Raw genomic sequence first — 26,773 nt, forward strand, 5'->3', positions numbered from 1 at the left:
CAACCCTGCAAAACACATATTCAATGCACACCTTTTTGTCCGAAATTTACAGTTCTTTAGCAAAAACCAAGCATAAGAAAAGAAAAATCTACTTTAGAAGGAGATGAAGTTAATGGGGATCTTTTTCTAAATGTCCATAATTATTTAATTTCAGTAAAGCCAACTGCAGTGGAGCTACAGCATGTATTTTCATCAAGCGCATTATTTTTAGAGCAAAAATCCTTGCCCATCCCAAGCACACTTTTGCGTACCAAACAATAATTGCTAATAAGGATCTGAGCTTGTAATGCTCTACAATTAATGTACGGAATTCAAGAAGACTACTAATTCTAGTAATAAAAGCAGTCCTTCCTAAAAATCACAACTTTTCCTATTTGACAATAAAATTTAATATTTAGAAGAATAAAGTCAATCCCGCGGGATCGACCCCTTACAATCCCAAAATCCTGCAGGACTGAATTTGGTGTGGGATTTCAAACTCTATAAGTGAAATGATAATGAGTCCGTAAACTAATTTAGATAATCAATAGAAGGAAAAAAAAATAAGTGAATGAATAAAATAGTGAATGAATAAGAAAATAAGTGAATGAATGAATTAATATAAGAGAATTATTAAATGAAGGAATGTAAATAAACTAGTTAATAAATGAATATGTAAGTGATTTAGTAAATGATTGAATGAATAAACAATCAGGACTAATTTCACTTTGCCCCATGCACTTGACCAATAGTGAAAAATATTAAAAATACAAATCAGCTAAATGTTCACTAAATAAATACTGCATCAAATATTAGAATGTCCCAATTAATACTTAAAATATTAATAACAAGAACTATATCATTTGATAATATAAAAATAATTTTTTGGCTGACAACAAAATATTACAATTTGAGTATCAATTTTTGAAAAATGTTGTACCATCACCAGCATTAGCAATCTCCAGCATTATCCTGATTAATTAGCACCTGATCAAAGCTCCCACTGTACTTAAAATTCTTCTAATTCAGGGTTGGGTTTTGGACTGTCCGAAACTGGTTTAGGACAGGACAGGTGGTTTTTACCGTCCAAAACTATGATAAAGCTAAAGGGGTATGATCTAATCAGTTCATATTTACTGCAATATTTATAATGCAAAAATATGGATTTAATGAGGTTTAATTAATGAGATTAGTTTTCTCCAATGTTCATTTAAAAAATAGTTTACTTAAAAAATATTGCTAATAATTCTGTTACATAAAATCTTCCTTATGTAACTATTGGTAGAGTGATGAAAGGAAATTCACAACACTACCAAGGCAACTAATTTCAGTTCCATTTTAAAAAAATCAAAGGAATGTTATTAAATGTGCAATATTTAGGTACAAGAAAAAAAAGCTCAATATTTTTAATGGTTTTTGCAAATAAGTTTTATATGATGTATTAACGAAAATTATTTTTCAATTCATAGGTTAAAGACACTAAATTAATGATTAAATATAGTTATATTTTAAAACTTATGCTTGTTTTCTTTTTCTAGTTCATATTTTTAATATGACACATTCTGTAATAAAAAAAAAGTATTTTATTGCATTTAAGTCAATTATTGCACTATATTTTGAACACTTTCTTTTGCACACATGTATAAATGTCGTAATTACTTTGATACATTTTATTCTGTTTTTGATATTTTCTCACAAAATACAATTTTCCTAAAAATATAGTTTTGGACACAAGGGTTTTGGACAGAACGGTAAAAACCAGGGTTTTTGCTGTAGTGTCCAAAACCTTGCCAACTCTGCTTTCAATTGCAGAGATGCATAAACATGGAGAAATTTTGTTACTATTATCAAAAAAAAAAAAAAAAAGAAAAGAAAAAAATATATAAATAAATAAATTAATTTAAAAAAAAAAAAATTCTTTCATGCAAATTGAAATTTTAATCAAGAATTCTACTTCTATGTAACTAAATTGAAATCGACTGTAGTATCCAAAACCTTGCCAACCCCGCGTTCAAATGCCATCTCAGCCACGACTTGTTCTGATTGTTTACTTTTCATTGCGCTGACTTTATTTGTTGTGGTTTGTGTTCCAGAATCAACTACCAAATACTTTTTAATCCTGCATATTAAAAAAAAGAAAGAAAAGAAAAAGTTTCATCACATGTTTTCTCATATATAATATTAGCATTTATCTTTTTCATTTTGCTAAAGTTATCTATCCTTGTGTAATATATGATGGAACCTTAATTTTTTCAATTTTTAAATGCAGGCTTTATTGCTGAGTCAACTAATATCACCGAAATGGCTACATCCGTTCAGGCTTGTCTTCACTCTAGCTGTAAAAGTCAGCATCAGATGAAAAGTTCGACAAAGAGTCCCACTGTTTTGCGACGTTCTAGCATGAGACAGAATGCAGGTAATGCTTCTATACTCTTATTCTTTCAATGTATATGTTAGTGATGCAATGAATATTAGGATGACCGAATAAGTAGTTTATTTTGCCTTGTTCGAATACTGTGCAAAAAGCATATTTTCAACGCATTGAAAAATTTACATGGGTTTAATGGGTAATTTAGATGAAATCTTGTTGCAGGACACTGCATTGCTATTTTAAAGGTATTCACTATGAATGATAACTAAAAATGTCTGTATTATAAATCTTGAATTTAAAAACATGTATAAAAATTTCAGATAGAGCCGAAAAACAAATGATTTTTTCTGGCATCAGGTTGGTACATGTTTTACCTTATGAAACTAATTTTAATATACTAAGTAACTAAATAGATAAAATACAAGCATAAATCATACATGAAACAAAAGTTAGTTTTTTTTTCACGCAGAATAAAATATGTATAAAAATTGAATAGTAAAGATGTAACATTTTTTTCTCCATTTTTTTATATATTTTTTAAACACTCTTTTATTAGCTTCACCTGTATGTAAAGGAATCTTGCTTCTCAGTTTTTGCCCACCTCTTGTGATTGGGTTCTTTTGAAATTTGATATACGACCACTGACCTGATGACAATGAAATATTCTATTATCAAATTAATTATTAAACCATTAATTATTGGTTTATTCCAATTTTAATCATTTCCATTTAAATCCTATAATATGATGACGAAAAAAATGCTTGCAAAAATTAAAATTAAATGTCAATAGAAACCCAGGATTTTTATGCATCAGATAAAATTTGTTCCAAAGTTCTAAAGTAATTAGAATGTAAATTATAATTGCTTTTAACTAATTTCCTACTGAAATGCAGGTGAGCATTCAATTGAAAATTCATTGTTGATTACGGTTATTGTTGCACATTGCTTTTACTAAAATCTTTTTCGAATTTTAAACGATATAAATATGTTTTCCACACATATACTATATATTATGGAAAGTAAAAAATAATGCATGCAATTTTTTTTAACATCCACTTATTAGATACGTTATTTGGGAGGGGGAGAGGGGAGGGGATTCCTCCCCTGGCTTTGAGAAAAATATGTTTTTATACCTATGTAGGGTTTTTTTTATATAGTATGCGTTGAGTATGTACAATTTGCTCCTCTCCCCCCACCTCTTAGAAAGATTTAAAATCACCGGCTTGCCACTTTTGTTGATTAGATGATGGAAAAATTGAATAAAAAGTTGTATGTGTTTTCATTTGGTTGACCTGCATATATGAGTGGTATGAAATCATTTACCCCTGCTTTCTAATGCTCTATGTTTGAAATTTTGCTCACATGACAATTCAATAATTACTAGGGATCACCCAGCGGTCGAAATTCGACCATATTCATTGCTGAATATTTGAGAACACTTAAATACTCCTGTTTCTAACATTTTTATTTTTATTCTTATACATTTGTTTAGTGTTCATCTGAGAACATTTAATTTTGGCATGTACTCACAATACCAAACAGTAATAACTCATTCCAATTTTGCTTCTGTATGTGGCATAGCATAGTTGCATAGTAGCATGATAACGCTTTTGGGCCAAAAAAAAAAAAAAAAAAAAACAAAAAACAAACAAACTATAGAATAAAAGCTTTTCGTATGTTAATCTCAAGATGAATGAAAGGGGATATTTCGATTATTGGGAAATTATTGTGGTTGTCAAATTCTTGGAGTGAATAATTTCATTTTGAATACCATGTTCCCTTGTGATAACCCTATGCAAATATATATTTCTCTACTCTTTGTTTATGTATGCAAAGGGAAAACATTTCTTGCGCTGGCATTGGTGCCAAAAAATTAACGCCAATGGATAAAGATCGCCAATTTCCCAATTATCGAAGTCTTCTCGCATGAAATGATACCGCAAAACTCAGTTTATACTTAAAACTTCTGAATATAAAAACTTCTTACAAAAAGTCAACTATCATTAAGTTAACTTGATCTTTGGCATTAGAGGTATAAAATTTTCAAATGGTCAAATGAACCAACCCTACTTGCTGTATAAAAAATTGTCCGTTCGAAAACACGTGACGTCGCAGTAATAGCACAACTTTAAAAACTTTGTATTTGTGATTTTTTTTGGGGGGGGGGGGGGGTTATGGGCTGTGCATAGCTGATGTCACACTCTTCTATACATTTGACCCCCTTCCTCCTTTGTCACAAAGTTTCACACTTCACTATACCCCTCCTCTCTTTGTTTATGAAAAACAGCGTGTCAAATGCCATTTTCATTTTAAAAAAAAGTTGCGATGGCACATTCTCCCACTATATGTCTTTCTTATCATTGATTTCTCTCTCTCTCTCTCCTCCCCCTTGTCACAAACTTACAATTTCATGAATCCCACCTTAAAACTTGATTTCATCCTTGAACCTGCTTTGCGGTAACCCTGTGCAAATAGATATCCCCACTGTATGTCTCTCTTATCATTTCTTTCCTCCCCATTGTCACAAACTGTTACAATTTCATGAACCCCACCTTAAAGGTGACTTCATTCTTAGCCAGCACCCTGCAAAGGAAAAACAATTGTCGCGCTGGCATTGCTGCCAAAATTTGACTCCAATGGATGCAGTGGCGTAGCCATGGGGGGGGGGGGATAGGGGGTCAGAACCCCCCCCATGAGCCCCGAAACTATGTATATATATATGTATATATATATGTATGTATATGTATGTATATATATATACATATATATATATATATATATATATATATATACATATATATATATATATATATTAATATACATATATATATATATACATATAATATATATATATATATATATATATATACAGTATAAGTGTATAAACTTGAGGGCATGGCTTTACTTGAAACTTCAGAAAAAATTAACCCCCCCCCCCCCTAGGATTGTTTCTCGCTACGCCACTGAATGGATAAAGGTCACCAATTTCCCAGAACTATAGAAATCTTACTGAATGAAATGATACCGCAAAATAGTTAATACGTAAAACCTCTGTATAAACAAATTTCATTTCTTAACACTCAAGCGAGAAATGGCAACACATAATATTATCCAGCAATTTCTTCATGTTATGTTGCATGAAAAAGCAAATAAAATTAATTTTAGCTTTCTTATAATTGCTTCTAGCTTTTTTTTTTTTTTAGTCAATTTAGCGAGTTGGCATTTTCGAAAGATAAAACGGGGTGAAACGTGTTTCAAAGTACCATATTACCCGGCATTATCCGGCATGCTGAAAAATTCGGGGGTGGCCAGATTTTTAATAACACTTGCCTGGTCTTTTCCAGCATGCCGAAAAAATGGAGGTTAGGAAAAAAATTAATACTATAGAAAATATATGTTCAGCTAAAAATGAATATAAGTTCTATACATAGCTTATTAGTATTAATAAACAGTTTAATTTTGTAAAAATATTTACTAACAAATGTCATTTGTTACTTTAACACACGAAAAACATTGTTTAATAACGAATAATTTACCAAATATTAAATTCAAACTAAGTAAGCAAACATTTAAGCAGTAGTTACTGCCCCTAAACCAGTGATAAAGAACCATGCCATAGTATATTCAATAAATAAAAATTAAACTTACTTCTCTGAAAGGAACCTAAAATAATTTATTTAAAAAAAATATGAACAAATTGCAGTACGATGATTGCTTCTGAATTGATTACTTTATTGGCATATAATTAAATCCATTTTTCATGACCTACCATAAATAACAAGCACATATTCTATGCAATACAATTTTTTTTTTTTTTTTTTGAAAGAAGGTATACTTTCGGGATTTATTAATTTTTTTTCTGAACAGTGGTTTGCTTTCTGATTGGAACTGAGTGTTACTTTTGTTTTGTTGCAAAATAAACCTCAAATTATCCCGCATGCGGGAAAATTCGAATTTCCCAGCATGCTGGTCAACCTAGCTTTTTTCCGGCATGCCGAATAATGCAGGGTAATACAGTATTTTTTACGATTTTTCCAACTACACCAAGCTTAAAGCACTAAAATGCATTTTTCATGTAGAAAAAGTGGTTTAAAAAATCAATTAAAACTGAATGTTTCAAGCTTCCAACAACGAGTTTCAACAATGAAAAAGAGTCAAACTTAAAAATTATGAGTTTTGCTAACTAAAAAACGCTTATAACTTCTTTTCTAGTAGATTTAGGTTATTGTACCTTGGACGCCCTGACAATTTCTTTGTTTGGAGTATTTTTTAAAGACCTTTCGAACCACACATCAGACCATCCATTCACGTAGAAAGAGCCATTTAGGACAAAAATGCGTTTTTAATTAATATCTCCATTAATTAGAGTCTGATTTAATTTTTCTTTATTGATGACACTAAAACTCAGCAATACTTACTGAACAAAAAAAGAATGAAGAAAATCGGTTCACAAACAGAGGAGAAAATGGTACCGGAAGGAAACGGCATCTCAAAGCGATTTTTCGAAAATTCGATTTTTTCTTTTTCTATTCCAATTTTAAGAACATTTTCCTGATTAAAACTATCATAAGTTGGACGAGTAAATTACCAAGTTATCATAACGTGGAACCGTAATATGGGCAAGCCAATTGGTGAGAAATTTACCATTATTTGTAAATATACAGGCAAACCAAAAGACCTTTTAATTTTCTACTATGGGCAAAACCGTGCGGGTACCACTAGTTAATATATAAAGAGTTTTTGGCATAAATCAACTCCAAGAGGTGGCACAATTGAATGATTTTCCTGTTAGTATAACTAAATTCTACTTAGTATAACTTAATAGGTACACAATTGGGTCTTAATGGGAACGAAAGCTGAATACCTGGATTAGACAATCGCTCGACAGGCAGTTGATAGGCTAAGTTGAATGTATTTAGAGTTCTACCGTTATACCTTATGGGGTATAATTATTCTTTTTAGAGTTCAGGAGCTAATTTTGAATGTTTCTGAGCCTTTTAGGCGCATTTTAATGATATTTCATGTATTAAAAGATCTTAAATTCTATCAAAATAAATATTTTTCCTTAAAACTAGACTAAAAAAGAAAAATGAAATAATTGTTTAAAAAACTAAATAAACATGTTCTTGCAGAAAAATAAGAAAAAGTAATCTTTGAATGTAAAGCATATTCAGCAGCAAGAAGCTAACTTGTACCTTGTGGCTAACTTATTTAAATTATCATAAAATAATAAGAATAAAATAACCACAAATTAACTTTAATGTTAAAAATACATGGGAGGCTTGATATCAGATGTCTTACATTTCTCATTGCTGGCTTAGACATTAGCTTTTTGCGATGATGCAGAAACCATGCAAAAATTTAAGTGGAGAGCGCCCCATTCTTTTTATACATTAAAGTTAATTTTTAGTTATTTTATTCCTATTATTTGAAGCTAATTAAAAAAAAAATTGTTTGCTGTGGAACATCCCCTCATTGCTGAACATACTTTACATTCAGACTATTTTTTACTTTTTAGTTCATTTTGCCACAAGAGTATGTTTATTTAGCTTTTTTAACTATTTATTATTTTATTCTTATTTAATACTAGTGGTACCCACACGGCTTCGCCCGTAATAGAAAAATTAAAAGGTCTTTTGGTTCGCCTGTATATTTACAAATGTATGGTGAATTTTCTCGCCAATTGGCTTGTACCCATGTTACGGTTCCACATTATGATAATTTCGTAAATTATTCGTCCATTTTATAATATTTTTGTTCTTAAAATTGGAATAGAAAAAGAACAAAATCGAATTTTCGAAAAATCCGTCACAGAGATCCAGAAAATCTCCTCACAGAGAGACTTTCAGCTTTATTATTAGTAAAGATGACAATTAAAAGTATGAAAATATTCATTAACATAATGATTTCCGACCTAAGGTTTTAAATTTTTTTTTCTTGTTTTCCTGTGTTGTGAAGATCATAGAGTATTTTTTTATCTGTACAAACAGATTATGATCCAGAAAAGAAAAAAAATGAAGCATTTTTATTAGATTGGTTTCTTTTCTTTTTTCATGAAAAGTTACCAGATTTTGAAAAGTGTTCACCACCGTCGTGAATTTATCATGTCGCAATTGCAAGGGTTCCCAAGATTATAAAGGCACTGAAGGGATTCAAAAATGCACATGAGAGACATAGGGGTCCAAAAATGCATTGTGACGGTCCCCCCCCCCCCCCCCAGCTAGTAAATTTGCCACTGGTTCACTACATTTGGTGCGTGTAGTGATACCCTGGTTTGGAAAGGTGCTTTCTGCACGAATGTGATAGGTTAAGGAATTCAGTTCATACCACTTTAAAGATCATTTTGTTCTTTTCAGTAATGGTTCTCAGATAGTCAATTTTTCAATTTTTCTTATTTCACTTTGAGCTGAGGCTTCACCTTGTTGTTGGTTTTAAATTCCGTTAATATATTCCTACAAAGAATTTTGTACATGAAATACACCGCCAGCTCAGTCATTTCCATCCGAGGATTGCCGTTTCGTGCTTATTAGCACTCATCAGCCCAACATAGGAAGTGACTGAGCTGGAGGGGGAAAACCTTTTTTTAAGTTTTAGAGGTTTTCCACCTCAGGTTTTAAGTATATGTATTAGCTACCAGTTTGTTTGGCACTCTTGGCTTCCTTAAGAGGTTTTCCACCTCCAGCTCAGTCACTTCCTATGCCGGACTGATGAGTGCTAATAAGCACGAAACTGCAGTCCTCGGCAGGAATTGACGGAGCTGGCGGTATATTTCATGCATTTCTGCCTTAGGCCCTGGCTATAGGGCGGTAACTTACTGAAAAGAATTTTGTGTTTGTAAGAGTGAAACAATTATGCTAGAAATATTTTGTTCCAACTCTGCTACTGGTTTTGTACTGATGTTTTTACCCAACTTGTTAATTTTTATTTTACTGCTGCATCTTCCACTTGAATTTTGTCGAAGAAGAACTATTTGTATCTAGTATCAAAAATAGTTGCAATGCAATTTGTAGAGTGTTCATGGTATCAGATAGATAAAAATCGCCTCTCCAAATTTTGAGTGTCTTCAATACCTACACCAATTAAGTCTGGATTTATCTAAATATAATTATATATTTTCCAATGAACTAACTTCAGAAATTAAGTTTTCTTTGAGAAATTTGATTTATTACTGCTAATTTTGGTAAATGTGGAGTGGCATTGCTAGGATTGTGGAATTGATTCAAATTAAAATAGGATTGAAATTTCTATGATGTAATTCTATGCTGTATCATTTCAGTTTCTTCTCCCTTATTTATTCTGAGAAGTTCATGAAATAATTCCTCTAATAGAAAAAAAAATGCTTTTTTAAAAGCTTAAGTATTAAACTCTGATCCCTGATCTTTAAGAACTGTAGTTAAGGAAATAAATTCTGCTTTTTCGTCAATTTTTGTCCGAATATGATCAAATACTTTGGGAGTTTAAATTAAAGTTATCATTAAAAAAAATTGTTCCCAACCATTTTCACAAATCTTAAATGATGTATATTGAACTATTAATTATACAAAATTATGCTTTAAATGGAACCTGTGCTTTGTTTTCAGACAAAAATAAGTTAACTATTTGGTGGCCAAATAGCCTAATACTCGGCTTCGATTGTGGTATTATCGTGAAATATTCGGTATTCGATATTCAAACAAATCACTATTCGTTGCATCACTAGTATGTATCTAGGTTTAAGTAAGCGTTAACAAATCATATTACACTTGAAATGAAATTATTTCTAAACATTTATAATTATAGACTGACACTATTCGACATTTTTTTCTAGGTACACATTTGTATGATTTTATTTCGCATGGACTAATGGAAAAACTAATAAATTAATGTAATGAAATACATAAATATATTTTTTATGATGTAACTAATTCTACCTAACAAATATTCCTTTTCATGGCAACCCAAATTTGTAATTTCTATTGAAAAGAAAAAATGTGTTTTAAAATTCCGCATGCATATAAAAATAATTTTAATTATATCTTTATACATTTTGAAGGAATTGCCTTGATGCTCCTTATGAAAGTTTAGTGTACTTAGGTTGACCATCCCTGTTTTAAAAGTTTATCCCTCAACAATATACAACAATTAGAGGCAAGCACTACTACAATAATCAATCTTCATTTCGATCGAAAACTAGTTTTTTTCACCAATTTCCCTAACAGTAATTGCTTCCATTAAAGCTAAAATTTTGCTGTCAATAGGAAAGTTTTCAAAACTGAAGGTCTAAAAATGAACTTATGGTTATGTTTCCTGACATTACCTATAATTGAATTTTCATAACTTCTTTCATGTAATTATTTCAAATCTGCCTAAGTTTTTACATAATCTTTGAATAGATTTTCTGTTTTGACAATTTATTTAATTTATTCTCATAATTCAGCTGAAATAATAGTACACAGTAAAACCTTGTTTATTTGGATTAAATTTGTAGCCTTTTTTAAAATGTGCTAAAATTGTCTACAGACAATTTTAACTGAATCAAGAACATAACTATATTTTAAAATATTGCAATCTACATAGTTAAACATTAATACACATAATACTTTTGTAAAAGCAACACAAAAAATCCTTGGTGACCGCAGGTTCCCCAGCTCTGTTTTAGCTTGTTCCATTGGACAAGAATACAAAATAACATGCGGTACAATATATTATATATATGTATTTTATTTTATTGGTGTGCTTATTACTATTTTTGGTGAATGATTATTTTAAATTTGCTTTTAGCAAACAGAAAAAGTGCCGTTGAACGACTCGAAGAAAGTAAGGCCAATTATGTGAAGTCAGAAAGAGTTCTTGATTCGAAGCAAGAGTTTAAGAACAGTTCTCATCTGCGGGTGAGCACCGGACCTCATTTAGACGCTCTGTTTAAAGCCCCTTCAAAGCAGCCTGCAGAGAGTATAGGACTTTCTAACGCAGTTGACGATGTGAAACTTTCGTACCTCAGAATCCACCACCATCCTAACGTACAAGTCAGCAAGTCTCCGCCCTTGCGCGTGAGAGCAAAGTCGCATTCCGAGTTCCGCGAAACCCATCTCACTCGTAAGCACTCCTTCGCCAGCCAGTGCAGCAGGCACAGGATCGAAGTCTTGATCGACATCGAATCTCAGTTGAAGCGACTGATCACTTCCGGCTCGCACGAGAACATATCTATCCCGCAAGAGGCGGGTATTTTAGGCACCGCTCACCAGAAAGCTCAACTCGTACCTAAAATTTCCAAGCCTTCCGAGATTCCGAAAGTTCGTAGAGGTTACTCCGATCCGGTGCGTAAAAGCTGTTGGCCCCCTCCGGATTTGTCTCCGGATCCAGATGTCAGCATACACAAAAGCATGCCGGATCTGTCGCCTTCCCCCTGTAGCCCTAGAGTTATCGTTCCTAGCTCATCGCACAACTCGGACAACTTCGTGGCCGACCACGAGGAGACGGTTCAGTATTTCACACCACAACGTAAAGTTTCAACGAATAGCACTGCCATCAAAAAGATCGAAAGATGCAACGAAGGCGTCGATTCGTTCGAAGAACCCAGGAGGTTTTCCAACGGAACCGGAATGCTGCACCTCACACCTTATTACTCTGCAACCAGCCAACTTCAGAGGAAGCCCGTGAGTCGTTCGAAGTCCGACGTCTCCCATCGATATTCGAAGCGAAACTCGGATTACCTCCCCTGGAAGAGCAACTACACCAGTGCCGAGATAGAGAGATTTTTCGATACGATGGGGCTGGACACGAACGTGTGGCATCGCATAACTTCTCCCTCGTTGGTATCCAGTCCGCCTTGCTTTTTCGAAAGCGTGAGCTCCGTGGATTCCAACGAGGATAAGTCGAGTGCTTGCAGCGAAGACTCTGTTTCGGAAGTGCCCCGAGAGGGTTTGAGGAATCATGATTTGCGAGGCCATGGTCCGCTGGAAACTTCCATAGTTGAGAAAAATGCTCGGGTGATTAAGTGGCTGTACAACTGTCGGAAATCTGCTTGTGAATCTTGACTGGTGATAAGTCTGTCTTTCATGAAGAGTAAGTATTTAAATATATTCTGGTCTTGTTTAATTAATATAAGGGGGTGACCATAAAATATGTCACACTTTTTTTTAGTATCCCCCCCCCCTGTCTAAAAATGTAGGTTCACCTTACTCCCTCTTTTCCTTTGTCACATGTCACAGTTTTTTATTACCATACTGTTATTTAAAAAATGTAATATCTTTCTTCTTGTTACTTCCCCTTGTCACAAATTTATGAATCCCCCTCAAGGCGATATAGCATTTGTGGATGCCCCCCTAATGCTTTAATGAGGGATAGAAACATTTAGGTTTTAGAGAAATGAATATCTTTGTTCAAAAATTCATTTTTACTGTTTTTTTTAACTTTAATTTTCTACCCTCAAAAATCTCATGTTTTTTCATGATACAGTGCAGAACCTGTTCATTAAAGAGGCATTTTTAAAAAAAATTTAAATGGAGACATTTCATCGAATTGTTGTTAGAGGCTAGTTGGACTTTGATCTTGTTTCTCTAAATAATCATAAATACTCCGTAATATTCTTCTACATTTTCGACTCTTTTTCTTTAAAAAGTTCAAGTTGAGCAAAGTCAGAAATGATATCAGATTTAAAAGTTGGAAAGCTGAATGCTAAAAATAGGCTATGTCCAGACAGTTTTTGCATTAAAATATGTCGTTGCCTCAGAGAAAGTAAGAGTAAGATATCTTAGTGTTATTTCTGGGATTAGATATCTTACTGTTGCTCTGAGGCGACAGTATATAGATATAGATATATGAATTTATGCTATGCTGCCATACTAAGCACAGAAGTTGTATCTGCACTTTTTAGCAAAATTGAGTTATGGTCACCAGGTGGTTCTTTGTCACATATTTCACCTAAATACGATACTTTATGGTCAATTGCCAGTGGGGAAATATTTTTAAAAAAATTGTGAAAAAGTTGCGTTTGAATCAAATACTTGGAGGCTCAAAACTTTAAAGGGCATTTTGAACTCGGCTGCAGATACAACAGTTATACACTTATCATGGCAGCATGCACCTCACTTTTGTCTCTTATTTTTGTATTGAAAGAATTTGTTCAATATTTCAAAATTAAGTGTTTTGATTTTGAGCTTGTCAAAGTTTTAACAGTAAGCATCTTGTCAAATGTATTATGAACTCAAGAAAAAATGTAGTCCGACCGCAGACAAATGAGGCAGTGAGAAGCAAAGGGATGCAAGGGACAAAATTAAAAATTTGGAGATGACCAGTACACATGGTAGGTGAACCTCTCCTCTGTCTTGGGGCAAGAGATGGTACTAGTAGCCCTGGTAGGTGCTGCTGTACAGCATGATTTAGAGAAAAAAAAATCAATGAAAGCCTACCTAGGACGTAATATTTATACGCATTTTACTCAAAACTTAAAATAGTCCACTTGCATCCCTTTGCTTCTCACTGCCTCAAATGACCCTTGTCAATCATTTAAGAAAATGACTCCATTCCTTAAAATAGGTAGGGAAGGAAGAAACAACATGTGACGTATTTTGGAGTTGAGCAAGATCTTGGCGATATTACTTTTAGTATATTTTCGCTATGCAATTAATTAGACCTGAAAGGTTTAAGTTGCAGCAATAACTGCATTGAGTAGGCGCAAAAGTAAAACTGACAAGCTTTGCATTATTTATTGCAACCCTACTCTCGAAAATTTTCGATTGAAATTAATTATAGGAGGCGTTATCTCTGACCAATGGCTGCTGAAAGAAGTAAACCGACACCCACCCACTTACATAACTTTTGCAGGATGTGACCTGTCCAATCAGACATCTACCTTGACCGCACAAAATTAAAAAAAGGTTTTACCTCTTCGGCTGATTTCTTAAACTTCAAGGTGACATATTCAAGCTCTAGAACCAATGACACACTTGTAAATTCCATTCTAACTTTCCTCTCCATACCGCCCCTTCACGAAAAGGACAATCCTGAAACAAGGCGGTGCCAAGGGTCAACTCTTTGTGGTCAGACTTTATTAATAATATGAATTTGGATTTGAGATTCTTTGTCCCATTTCATTACTAAGAGTAAATATTTTGGTTTGAACAAAATATGCTCAATCAAAAACTATTTAAGATTTTATGAGAAAATATTCCTTGAAGTATGGTTCTCCAAAAGTTGAAAATGTAAGTCATTGCATGCTCTTAGCTTACACTAGTATTGCTTCAAACTAGAATAATATACAATTTAGTAGTCGGCTGGTGGAGTTATGGTTAGGCGCTGGCCTTCTAAGCCTGTGAGCCCGGGTTCTGGCCTGCCCGAGGTGGCCAGTCGGGGGATTTTCAAGATGCAGAAAATCATCAGCACCCATGTCATATGATTATGCGGCATGTAAAAGATCCCTTGGGTATTATGCCTTTGGCTTAGAATATCTCTCGTCTAAATTAAATTTCTAGTGCAATTTCGCATCAAAAGACAGCCCAGGTGCCTCCATCTGGTGGAAACTGGGCGTCAAAAACACTTCTGTGTCAAGAATCAGCGCCTAAATGGTGATACATGAAAGTGTGATGCATTGTTGGTAGAGATGTACCGAGTAGCACTTTGGGCGAGTGCAGAGTACTCAACCTTTCACTACTCGGCCGAGTACCGAGTTACCAAGTACTCGGCCTTTCACTACTCGGCCGAGTTACCAAGTAGCAATTAAATGTTTTAAGAAAAACCACCGACACACATGTGATGAATTTTGAACTTATTGGAATAGTAGCATAGACCTACTTGTCCATACAATAGTTTTTAAAACTAAATTCCTGCTGAAATTTAATTACGCATTATGTAAACAATTTTGTTTGTGTCAAAAATTTTACAAAAACATTATTTTTAAAATTAAAAATAAATAAGCTAAAGGTATGATTAATCAAGTTGGTATTAAAACAAATTACAGTAAAATCCTTCTAATGTGGACACTAACAGGACAATTTTTTTTGTTCGCAATAGAGAGGTGTCCGCAGGACAGGGGTTTAATAATGTTATTTGCATTGGAACTGGGGAATTAAAAATTGTCCGCATAGAGGGGTGTCCGTTAGGAGGGGTTTCACTGTATACCAATCAATTATAGTTCTAGTCCGCCAAACATAAATAATTTTTAAAAGCAGATAAAACAAATGTGCAGGAATACTGCAAACACGTGTTTCTGCCCCCCCCCCCCATTACAAGGAACGTCTTTTTCAGTGCATACATGTGAGCTAAAGAATGTAAAGCCATTCGACAAAAAAATCCGACTTTCGTCGGATGCCTTTAAATCTACGAGCTCCCATTTTGTGCATTGAAAAAGGAAATCCTTGTAACGCCAAAACATGTGTCTGCAGTGGTCCTGCACTGTGCTTTTAATGTTGTTTTATTTCCTTTTATTTTTTAAGCAAAGGTATTTTTATATTTTTTTATAACTAATTTTTGTTTGTAGCAAAAATCCATTTTTAATATAAAAATTCCATATTTTCTATACTTACAGTTTTTGCGTAATTTTTAATAAATAAGTTTTATTAACTTTGCGGACATTAAAATAAAGATTTATTCCATTGAAGCATTACACATTTCATTTATCTCAAAATTTAAATTTGACCTTTAAATTTTAATTGTAAATGATTGCAGAATATAATGCTTGCTCTTTTTTTATAAATTTTAGTATCTGTCTTGGATAATATTCAATTTTTTGCAACTGCTCGGTATTGGCCGAGTATCTGATCAAAGTTTGGGCGAGTACCGAGTACTCGGCAAATTGGCCGAGTAGGCCGAGTACCGAGTACTCGGTACGTCTCTAATTGTTGGGAAGTACACTAGGTCTGATTATGGCCCAGACGCCTCTTATACAGCCCCATTGGAAACAAAAAAAAAAATGTTTTGCAAAGCATCAGTAGCTGATTTTTATTATTATTATTTTTTTAAATTTATGTGTCTGAATAATTTTCATCTTTGTTTTTTCAGGTCTCATGGTGTTCAGTAACTAGGAGGTAAAGTGCATATCTGTAGATAAGAGCCATTGTAAAATATTTTTAAAATAATATTTGTTACTCTATATATTGTCTGCCTGGTGCAGAAGATACCTTTTTGCTCATTCCTTGTGATAATTGTGTCACCGACACTCGTGTTTGTCTTTTGTAAAGACTAGATTAAGTGGAATGACGTCGAAATTGACTCTTTTTATTGAGCATTTATACACAAGACTTGTTATTTCATTAGAATGTAATAAATAGATGAAATGAAACTAAAATTCTGCTGAATGAATGTTAGTGAAAATCTCCCCATAATCAGGAAACTCTGGAATGTACATGCAGTGTTTTTATAATTTTATTGAGTTTGTGTAAGATGTATTTGCATTGCATATTATTAGAAAGGATCTCACAGAAAGACATATTTTGTATGTCACATTTTAGAGTAATATTTGTGTATGTTTTAATTCTCCGTGTAATTCTGTTTAAAACGGTTTATTATGTCACTCTTTGTAGGTTGAAGCAATTTTTGCATTTAAAAAAAAAATCTGTTGAAAAAAGATTGTTTTTTTAAGCCATTTAATATGAAACATATAAAAAGCATAATTTAAAGAACTATTTGCCTTTTTAAAATCTGGTCACATTTTTTTTTTTTTTTTTTTTTTTTTTCAAAATTGTTTAAGCTACACAACATTTTTCGCCTTCTTTTGTCCTGTTTTTAGTATAAATTATATTTTGTATTCTCTTGACATTTTGTGACTTTCCTTTTCTTTGTTTTTAAACACCCTTTTGGAGACGGGCACTTCAGTTGGTAAACTGCCCTCTTGGTTAGAGTTCTAGTAGTCGCTTGAGTATGGATGATTTGCTTTTTATAATCCTAATTTTATGAAATTTGTAGTTCATTTGTTTTGATTTTCAATGTATCAGTTAATGTTAAAGCTTCATCCTTTTTCCCCAGATTAATTTTTCTTAAAAATCCAAACAACTTAAATTTGAAACAAAGAAATCCTTGACTTACTTCAACCGAGTTTATATGGAAAAATTCCCAAAAATCTCAGATTTTATTTCTTGCCCACAAAACATATGGATGAAAAATATCTTTCTGGAAAGAAAGCAAGTTTGAAGTCAATAGAAAAGAAAAAATACTTTACAATGTACCCGGAGTATCATATCTTGTCAGACGTGGTACCTCACTGTCCGATTACTTGAACGCGTTAAAACTATCATATATCATATAAAAAAATTTCCAAACGATGCACAAAATATTCATCTGTCTGTTAGCCAACTTGTACCAGAAGGAATAAAACCTCTTAAACCGTAGAACATGTTTATCCCATTTTTGAATTTTTGTGTGAACTTTTTTTTCCTTCATTTTTCAATTTCATGGAGAGAGGAGGAGGAGGAGAATCCTTCTCTGTTCAGAAATTTTCCAGTGACAAGCAAAAATAACTCAATTTGGTTGTTTTTCTTTCCTTACCACTGTTACAAGGATCTTAAAGTACGTATACGTAATCATGTATCCAGAATTTTCCAAAACTTGTAATTTTAGTTCTTAAGTAATTTTTTTCCAGAGTTTACTACAATTTTTAACTTTGGTCTAAAACCAAGGGGGGGGGGGATTGTGTTCCAATCACTGAAATTCTATTTTTTTTTTTTTTTTTTGGTTCAGTGCTGGCCAAATTATTAGACTAAGACTGTTTTAAAAGCAAATTCTTTATTGATTGCATAACTATAGACACATTGGCAAGCAGTGAAATAATTATCTAATGTTTAGTATGCATTTTCTAGTTCTTGATGAGCATTTTAAGTCTTTTTGGCATACTTTTCACAAGGTTTACACCATTTCTTAACTTTTTAAGAAAGGAGGTAAAAAATTGTTTATACTCACTATTATATGTTACTCACATACACATACTCACTAATTACCTAAAACTAACTTTAAATATAACAGAACACACTAATAAAAAGAACTAATGAACTGTTTAAGCTGATTGAGGTTATGTTCCTGGTAGGTACATAAACAAAGAACATAAACAAAGCAGACAGTGATGCCACCTGCAAACACTAAATTGTGCTAAAATAAAACGTAATAATCAGTGTACAGTATGTACTGTACTTTAACAGTAAAATAAATAGTATTTTAGTACAAATAGTGTACGAAAAACTCCTTAGTCTAATAATTTGGTCAGCACTGCACTTTCAAACCAGTGAACTAGTTCTCCTACTAAATGTTTCAAATTTGCTTTGTGTGGTTATTGTGTGTATTTGTTGACAAATGTAATCTTACGCATTCAATTTCTTTCTATTTTCAATATTTTGATACTGTAAAAGAACTTATTCTCACCAAAATAAAGATATCAATGATTTGGTGAGCAGGAAAATTTTTGCTAATTTTATATGAACAAAACCAAAAGTCTGCCATAAAAAAAAAGTTAAAAAAAAAATAGGGGAGGCTTAAATTTCCGCAAATATAATGAGCTTGCGAAAATTAAAGCCACGAAAATAAATGCTCTTACAGTGACCATATGATTGAAAAGTGTTTGATAAGAGCTGCAATATGCTTTTTTTTAATTCAAAAGAAATCCACTTTCAAGTTTCTATTTTTTTTCCGTTTTGCTTCAATATTACAGTTGGACCCCGATTTAATAAATTTCGGAATTTAGCGAATTCTTTTTTTTTCCCAACACTAAAATGAAGGCAAGAACCATCATTTACTGAGTAATAAACCCCGAATTAACTGATTATTTCAACAGCCAGAATTCTTTTTTTTTTTTTTGTTAATTTGAGTTAGGAAATACTGTCAGCCCCACTTAATGGGGTAACCATAAACGAATACCCCGCTTATGCAAATAAAACCTCCTGGAACCGAATATTTCCTCATAGCAATGTTAAAAATCCCCGCTTAACAAATACTTTCTCCGGATAATCGAATAATATTGATCTGCTTTTGCAAATATTTCTGATTTTTAAAAAAATTGGAAATAAATTAAGATAAATTTTTTACGTAAAAATGTAAAGTAATAGTTTTTTCGACAATGGGCGATAAAAATAACTTGCACAAACATTCATAGCTCACGTTGCTAGTTAATTTTTATAATTTTCATACGTACTTGAAATTAATTAAGAAACTATTTTGTCCTTTATTTATCTTATTTCAAAAATATTTTACCTATAACATTAATTATTCCCTTCATATAGCTATTGATTTATTATCATTACGTTTCAAGACAAATGTTGCTTTTAGAAGGTAATAAAATTTCATGCTTAATCAAATGCTCCGCTTAATGGAATAATATTTCTTAGAAAAGACGATATTTGATTAAGCGGGGCCAACAGTATTGGATTGTTTTCCAAATGTTATAACTGTATTGTCTGAAGCAGAAAAAGACTTTTCTTAGAATCAGCGATTCTTAATAGGCGAGGGGGCAACCAACAAATAGTGATTTTGCTGCAGAAAGTGATAATGAAACTCCTGTTAAAACTATTACTTTTTCAAATGCTTTACATGGCCTGAAAACTAAAAACATATCTCATGCAGCAGGCTGCAAAAGACACATATTCTTCTCTCCATAAAGTCGAAACAGAACTATTTCGAGCCAAGTATGAAGGAAATAGTCAAACATCTATTGCTCAGTAGTTTAAAATTTCAAATTAACTAGTGTGTAATGATTTTGTAGTAAATTACCGCCCTAAAGCCAGGGCTAGGGCAGAAATACTTAAAATACACCACCAACTCAGTTATTCCATCAAAGGACTGCAGTTTCGTACTTTTTTAGCACTCGTCAGCCCGGAATAGGAATCGCACGAACTGGAGGCGAAAAACCTCTTAAGGGAGCCAAGAGAACCAAACAAACTGGTAGCTAATGCTGAAATTAGCAAACCAGATGAGCGACCGCAACAATGGTGCGGTTCAACTCAAAGATTGATGGCAAAGCATGGTATTTTGTAGTAAGTTACCGCCCTTTTTGCTAATTCAGCATTAGCTACCAGTTTGTTTGGCTCTCTTGGCTCCCTTAAGAGTTTTTTCGCCTCCAGCTCGTGTGATTCCTATTCCGGGCTGACGAGTGCTAAAAAGCACGAAACTGCAGTCCTCGGATGGAATAACTGAGCTGGTGGTGTATTTTAAGTAGCGTGTAATAAGTCGTGGAATGCTGAATAATAAGTGTAAACTTTCTAATTATGGGTATTTTTGTGCAGTTGCTTAGTACGGTTTTAGATAAGGTTTACAATATTTAAAATATTCTTTCACATCCCAATATTACGAATAACCCTGATTTAAGGTATAAAAGTTTCTGCCCCAATGAATTCGTTACATCAGGGTTCGACTGTATCTATGACATTTGTGTTATTGGAAATTTCACAAGAACTTGTGTTGGTTTTAAAATGAACCCTCAATCAATCCTGCTGTAAGTTTTTTTTTTTTTTTTTAAATAACTTGTTTATTGATTTTTTTAAACAAATGAATTGAATGCAAATGCTGTTAGTTTAATAAAGTTAAAAGTAGTTTCATAGGGACTGTTTTTGTAGTCAATTTCTGAAGGAAATTTTAAATGCAGTTGGAGTTTGTGTTGTGATACAAATAATTAAAATTTAATATGCAAAGAGAAACTGTTCAGCAAATTCATTTAAATAAACCATTTATAAGCAAGTTTTTCTGCACACATCTATTTAAGAGCATCTAACAAAAATTACGATTTCGGGCTTAACAAGGAATTTCGGTTCAAATGTATGGTACAGTAAAACCTGTGAAGTTGACACCAGTCTAAGTTGACCGCTGTTTTCAGGCACAGATTTAGATCTTATCATATAATCCAACCTCTATAAGTTGACCACTAAAGAAATGCACCATGAGTGGTCAACTTACACAGGTTTCACTGTATCTTGCAAGCACCTTTCAACCTTCAACTAGTCCCATGGGGTCTAGTGGTTATGGCTACTTTTTTTCACATAGGCAAAGTGGGTGAGGTCCCCAGCATGGGAAGAACTTATTACTTCTCCCAAGTTAAGAAGGTAAGGAGTTCATGTGGATAGACATCTTTCAGCCAGACAGCCCGTTTTTATAACTTGAAATTTGGCATTTTACGAAGGTCAGTCAGAAAGTTAGTTGCACTTCTTCGTAAATCTGTTCCTTCTAAGAAAATTTTGATGAAAATCTGTGGCAGTCTCTTCAGACAGTTCTCTATTCAGACATGTACCTTTATTGTGTGATGTAGCGGCTTCCCCAAGATAAGTTCAGTTTTTCTGATAATCAGTCGCAAACAAGTCTCGACAGCTGCAGGTAGCGTCCAAATTAGAAATGCGTGCAGTGATTCAATTTTGTGGGTAGAAAGGTGCAACTGCACTGAAATTTATGTGCAGTAGCATGAAGTGCATGGTGAAAGTGCAATGTCACATTAAACTATCGTGAAATGGTGCAACATGTTTGAGAATGGACGTACGGATATTGACGACGCTGAGTGCGAGGGAAGACCAAGTTTAGGTGGGAAGTGTGGAATCACCTTTCCAAGCCACCCTAACCTTTTACCTCCTGACTTCAATGTTTTTGGTCCCATAAAACAAGAACTTTCAAAGCGATGATGCGATTCGGATGACAAAGTGAAAGCTGCAACCCAACAATGGTCATCGGACATTGGACAGGATTATTTTGCAAAAGGCATCGAAAAACTTGCACTTCGCCTCGACAAGTGCTTAAATAACAGAAGTGGTTACCTTAAAAAGTAGATTTTGAATGGAACTTTAAGATAACAATAAAGTTATTGTAAAATTTTCAATCCTTTTTCTGTTTTCTTGAGCAGTGCAACTAACTTTCTGACTGACCCTCGTATATTTTGTGTTCTATTTTTTTCTTTCCTTTTTTGTTTCTGAGTCAAAACCGATCCTTTCAATCAGTCTTAAATGTTTGTCATCCCACATTGATTGTTCTTCCCTTTGAGATCCTTCTTTACCATTATAAATATAGAAAAATGTTTATCATTTTAGAAGAGTATCTGGCATCTGTACATTTAAATTTTTTGTGCAGTGTTTTACCCTATGTATCAATAGCATTAAGCCTTGAAACCATCTGTTGAACTATACTCAATCATTGAGAAGGGATAAAATGGAGGGAGTGAAGACTTTCATTCATGAAACCAAGACACCAAGTCATGTGATAGATTTTAAAGCAAAGCATTGGACGAAATCAGGTTTCTTTCGCTTGTTTCACGCAAAGCGTGCCAACCATTCGTCGTTGTTGAGTCACGTGACTTGGGGGTCTTTGGGTCAGCTTTTGCTAAGCAAATGATCGGACTTGCTCCCTCCATTTTAATTCCTGCTCTAAGTACTCAAGTATTTTATGTTTGAAAATTATAAATTTCAGTAAAATGTTTTTCAGATGTTCCATGATATTTATTTATTGACATTTTTTGTCTGAAGCTTACAGTTATACTATAATACAACTCAACCTGCAAGAGTAAAGCTTTTCCAGGCCACCCCGGAATCCCGGGCTTTTTTCCGTTGACATATTCCTACGTGGAATTCCAGTGAGAAAAACTTATGAATTGCTATAATTTGTCAACAAATATCCAAAATGGCACTTATTAAATAAAGATTTAGTCGGCACGTTGAAGAATTTCAACATAAAATACATTTTTCATTCTTCTCTATTAACTATTCAGAATGTCCTCCCCCCCCCCAGGAAGAGTGCAGATATTTCTTTTATTTACTAAAGCTCCAGAATGAATAATGAAAATAAAAAACCAATTCTGGTAGAGGGAAGGGGAAACTAATCTTCTTAGACCACCTTTGACAACAGTCAACTCTCGCAAATATCCATGGTTCATGACCAAGCACTTTACAAGCTTTAAAAATTTTACCAATTTCAGGTCCCTGATTTGTTTTCATATTTATTTTTAAATTATTACTTTTATTTTCAAAGGATTAGCTACTTGTTAAAAAAGAGAAAGATATAGTACCGAACAGGGTTTGCCGATATATATCATGATTTATTTTGAAAATATCATGATATTTTGATTTTTTTTTTAAAGTTCGATATTTTCAATAAAATTGTTTTATTAATCATAGTAATATTGATTGTTTATTATTTAAAAAAACCAAAAAGTTATGTACTATATTTTTATGAGGCATTAATACATAATTATAACAAAGTAACCTAATATTCCTTTTTATTTTATATTCATAAAATTTTCGTGATGTAACAGTTTTAAATCATATTATATAAGTGCCTAGTAAAATATTAAACATTGGTCAGAAAAAAAGAAAATGTCTAATGACTCTGCACCAACTAATGAATATTTTCTATTTCTGAATCATATAACTGTGTAAAAGTAGATAACAGAAAAAAAAGAGGGTAAAAACAGCTAATGCTAAATTAACTCCATTAAAATTGATAAAAATGTAAAGTGAAATATTGAAAGAAACCTTAATTTTAAGTTTACATATTGTAATAATAATGTAAGAAAATTGAGTAGTGATTTAAGGATACATTTACTATTTTGATGACTTTAGTTTGTACTGATTGAAAATATTAGATATATAACATCATATCGGACATTTTTGATATTTTCAAAAATATCATAATATTTTCGAACCCTGGTATCAAATAAAACCAGTTAAAGAGCAAGGTTTAAAAAAAAAAGTAGATAAAAATAAGTGTGATTAAAGCGAAAAACTAAGGTAAATAAAGTGCAAAACTTAAGAGAGTACATCATGTACAGTCTTGAGTTTTTGTGCTTTAGTGACGTTGGTTTTTCACCTTAATCATATTGTAGCACAAAGCTTTTTTGATCATTTTTCTTTCAAAAAAAAATGTGTGTTTTAATTCATGCCGTTAGTTTATTTTCCAATTTTTAGACAATTGTTTGCTTGAATTTTTTCCCACTAATAACTAATGTTTTTATTTTCTAGTGCCGCTGTGATGACATTTAAGTTTTAAATTTAATTGTTTGCATCTCAAATCCTGTGCAGATTTTCAAATACAAATACAAAAGTGACGACCAGCAACAGGCTCTGGGCCCAGCTAGACTGGTCCTAGTCAATTTACAATCCCCAGTGAAGATCAATGGCCCTCTTAAAACTGTCTACTTCCCTTGCTCATTACCACCTCTTCCGGTAAGCTGTTCCAAGGTTCCACTACCCTGCTATAATAATAATTTTTCCTAATATCCATGTGAGCCTGAGATTTAAATAGCTTAAAACAATGAGCCCTTGTCCTGTTTTCAGTGCTAAACTTTAACATCTTTCATTTTAATAAATTTAAACAGCTGAATCATGTCCCCTCGGTCTCTTCTTTGCTCAAGACTGTACATTTTTAGCCTTCTAAGCCTGGAATCATAATCTAAGTGGGAAAGTCCACTTATTAGCCTTTCAACAATTTCTGTTTTTCCATCGGTTATTTGAGAGAGTTTACTGTATAATACCTGTTCTGTCCTGGTTTTAAGAGCATACTGCACTTTTCAGGAGACCAGTCCCATTTCACGCTGGATCAACAGTTAAATATGATCCATGCTCAATTATTTGCTATCTGTGTGCTATGTTTTTAGTTAGTTATTTTTCATTTTACATTATCTGAAGGTAATTTTTTCTTACCTCAAAATATTTTTAAAATTTAACCTAAGAGAAAAGTGTCTACAATAAATATACATTCAAATAAAGTAGCTTGGTCAGTTCAAGTCTTCCTAGTATAGTATCAGTACGAAGCCTGGAAAAAATCATGGAAATGGCCTTAAAAGTGAACATATCGGTTGTAGAGTGAACAATGTGTTCAATTTGTCTTATTGTACAATGCTTGAAAAAAAAATCTATGCATTTAGTGATATTTTGTACTCATAGAAAATTGAGAAGTTTTTGAAGTCATGCAACATGAGATGGGATTTTTATAAGCATATTTTCATTTTTGACGCATCTGTATAAACTTGATATTTAGATTTACAGCAGAACAATTCTCATAAACATCAAAACCATTGAAATCTTCACAATCCGAAGATGTTAATTTTTTTTCTCTTGTTTTTAAGCAGTAATTTTAAGTGCATTCTTAACAATACAGTAGAAGACCGTTATAACGCCGACCTATATAACGCAATTCTCTATAAACCGCACAACTTTTCAGAAGTAAACAATAGGTTTTGAAGCTTAAAAAAATCCCTCCGTTTTGCTTTGCAAAAATAAAAATGGTTAGGCAAATTAAATTTTGAAAGTTTTTCATCTTTCCATCTTAATTCAAAGCTTTTAGAATTAGTAATCATAATAAACAAAATACCAGATGACTCTTGAAAATGCAGGTGTTATGCAAACCATGAAGCTAGCAGAAGTGCAGGATAATGCACTTTCTTTTGATTGTGAAACATATTTATTTGTGAATGACTAATTGTATTATTTTAGTGCTTTAATACTCATTGGAGATAACTCATTCTGAAGTGCTAATATATAGCTATATTCTGAATATTAGTTTCAAAATTTGTGAAATGATCTATATGATGCAAAATCCTGTATAACGCAAAAGCTGTGGTCCCAAGGTGTGCGTTATAACGGTCTTCTACTGTACCATATAACAAAGTAAATAAACAAAAAGGAACGATAATATTTAACTAGTGATTAGGAGCCATCTACAAATGATGTCATATTTTAAGAGATAGTGGGTTTATGACATTTTTGACAAGGGGAGGTGTTGTAAGAAGTGTGACATCACACATTTTGGTTGAAACTAAAACAATTTTATAGCAGCATGGAGGAGAGGGGGCAGGCCCGGATTTAAAAATTTTGGGCCCCTTGCAACAAAATCTGTAGGGCTTCTCCCCAGAGGTCAGCAGTGTATATTTGCGACGTTAATAAGTCTTAGTACTAGGTTTTTTTTTTTTCAATATCTTGGGCCGTTAGTCCCCTTAAGGATATGCCCCCCCCCCCATGGTATGGTAAGGTGAAGTGCAACATTTAATGACAAATGGGGAAGAGGGATTAAATAAACAGAAAAAAATGTTTGACATCAGTTTGTGAACAGCCCCTAACCTCCAAACGATTAGAAACTTCCCTTTCAAAGAACATTTTTTTTTTCAAGGATTTCAGCAGTTAAATTTATGTACAGTGTAAAAAAGCAGTCGAAAACTTTGTTCTATCGAATGAGTTAAACGACAGCATCGTGTATAAAGTACAAATCTCTACATAGTATAAAATGAAGTGTCCAAAAAGCGTCTGTTTGTTTGAACTCGCAAAACTCGAGAACTATCTGGCCGATTTCGCTGAAATTTTCACAATTTGTTCCTTTAAGTCCTGAGAAGGTTTGCAGACCAGTTCGAAAACAATTCGATGAATAGTTCTTTTTTTATTCCAATTTAGGCCCAATTTTCACGTAAATTCCCGAATATGGGGGTGAAAAATTACTCGCAATTAGTAATATTATATATCGTTGGAAAGGGAAGAATTTTCCGCGTTCTACGCAATTTGTTCCAAC

At 32.9% G+C, this 26,773-nt stretch overlaps 1 protein-coding gene across 1 annotated transcript; it reads left to right on the forward strand.

The window, feature by feature from the left end:
- Window positions 1-2,280: 2,280 nt before the first annotated feature.
- On the forward strand, window positions 2,281-16,546 carry LOC129227202 (uncharacterized). Its single transcript, XM_054861722.1, has 3 exons — window positions 2,281-2,395; window positions 11,111-12,394; window positions 16,328-16,546. The coding sequence occupies exons 1-2, from the start codon at window positions 2,281-2,283 to the stop codon at window positions 12,364-12,366; spliced, it is 1,371 nt and encodes a 456-aa protein (XP_054717697.1). The 3' UTR covers window positions 12,367-12,394; window positions 16,328-16,546.
- The last annotated feature ends 10,227 nt before the right edge of the window (window positions 16,547-26,773 follow it).

This window comes from Uloborus diversus, chromosome 1 (genome assembly GCF_026930045.1).
Source record: "Uloborus diversus isolate 005 chromosome 1, Udiv.v.3.1, whole genome shotgun sequence".
NCBI classification, from domain to species: domain Eukaryota; kingdom Metazoa; phylum Arthropoda; class Arachnida; order Araneae; family Uloboridae; genus Uloborus; species Uloborus diversus.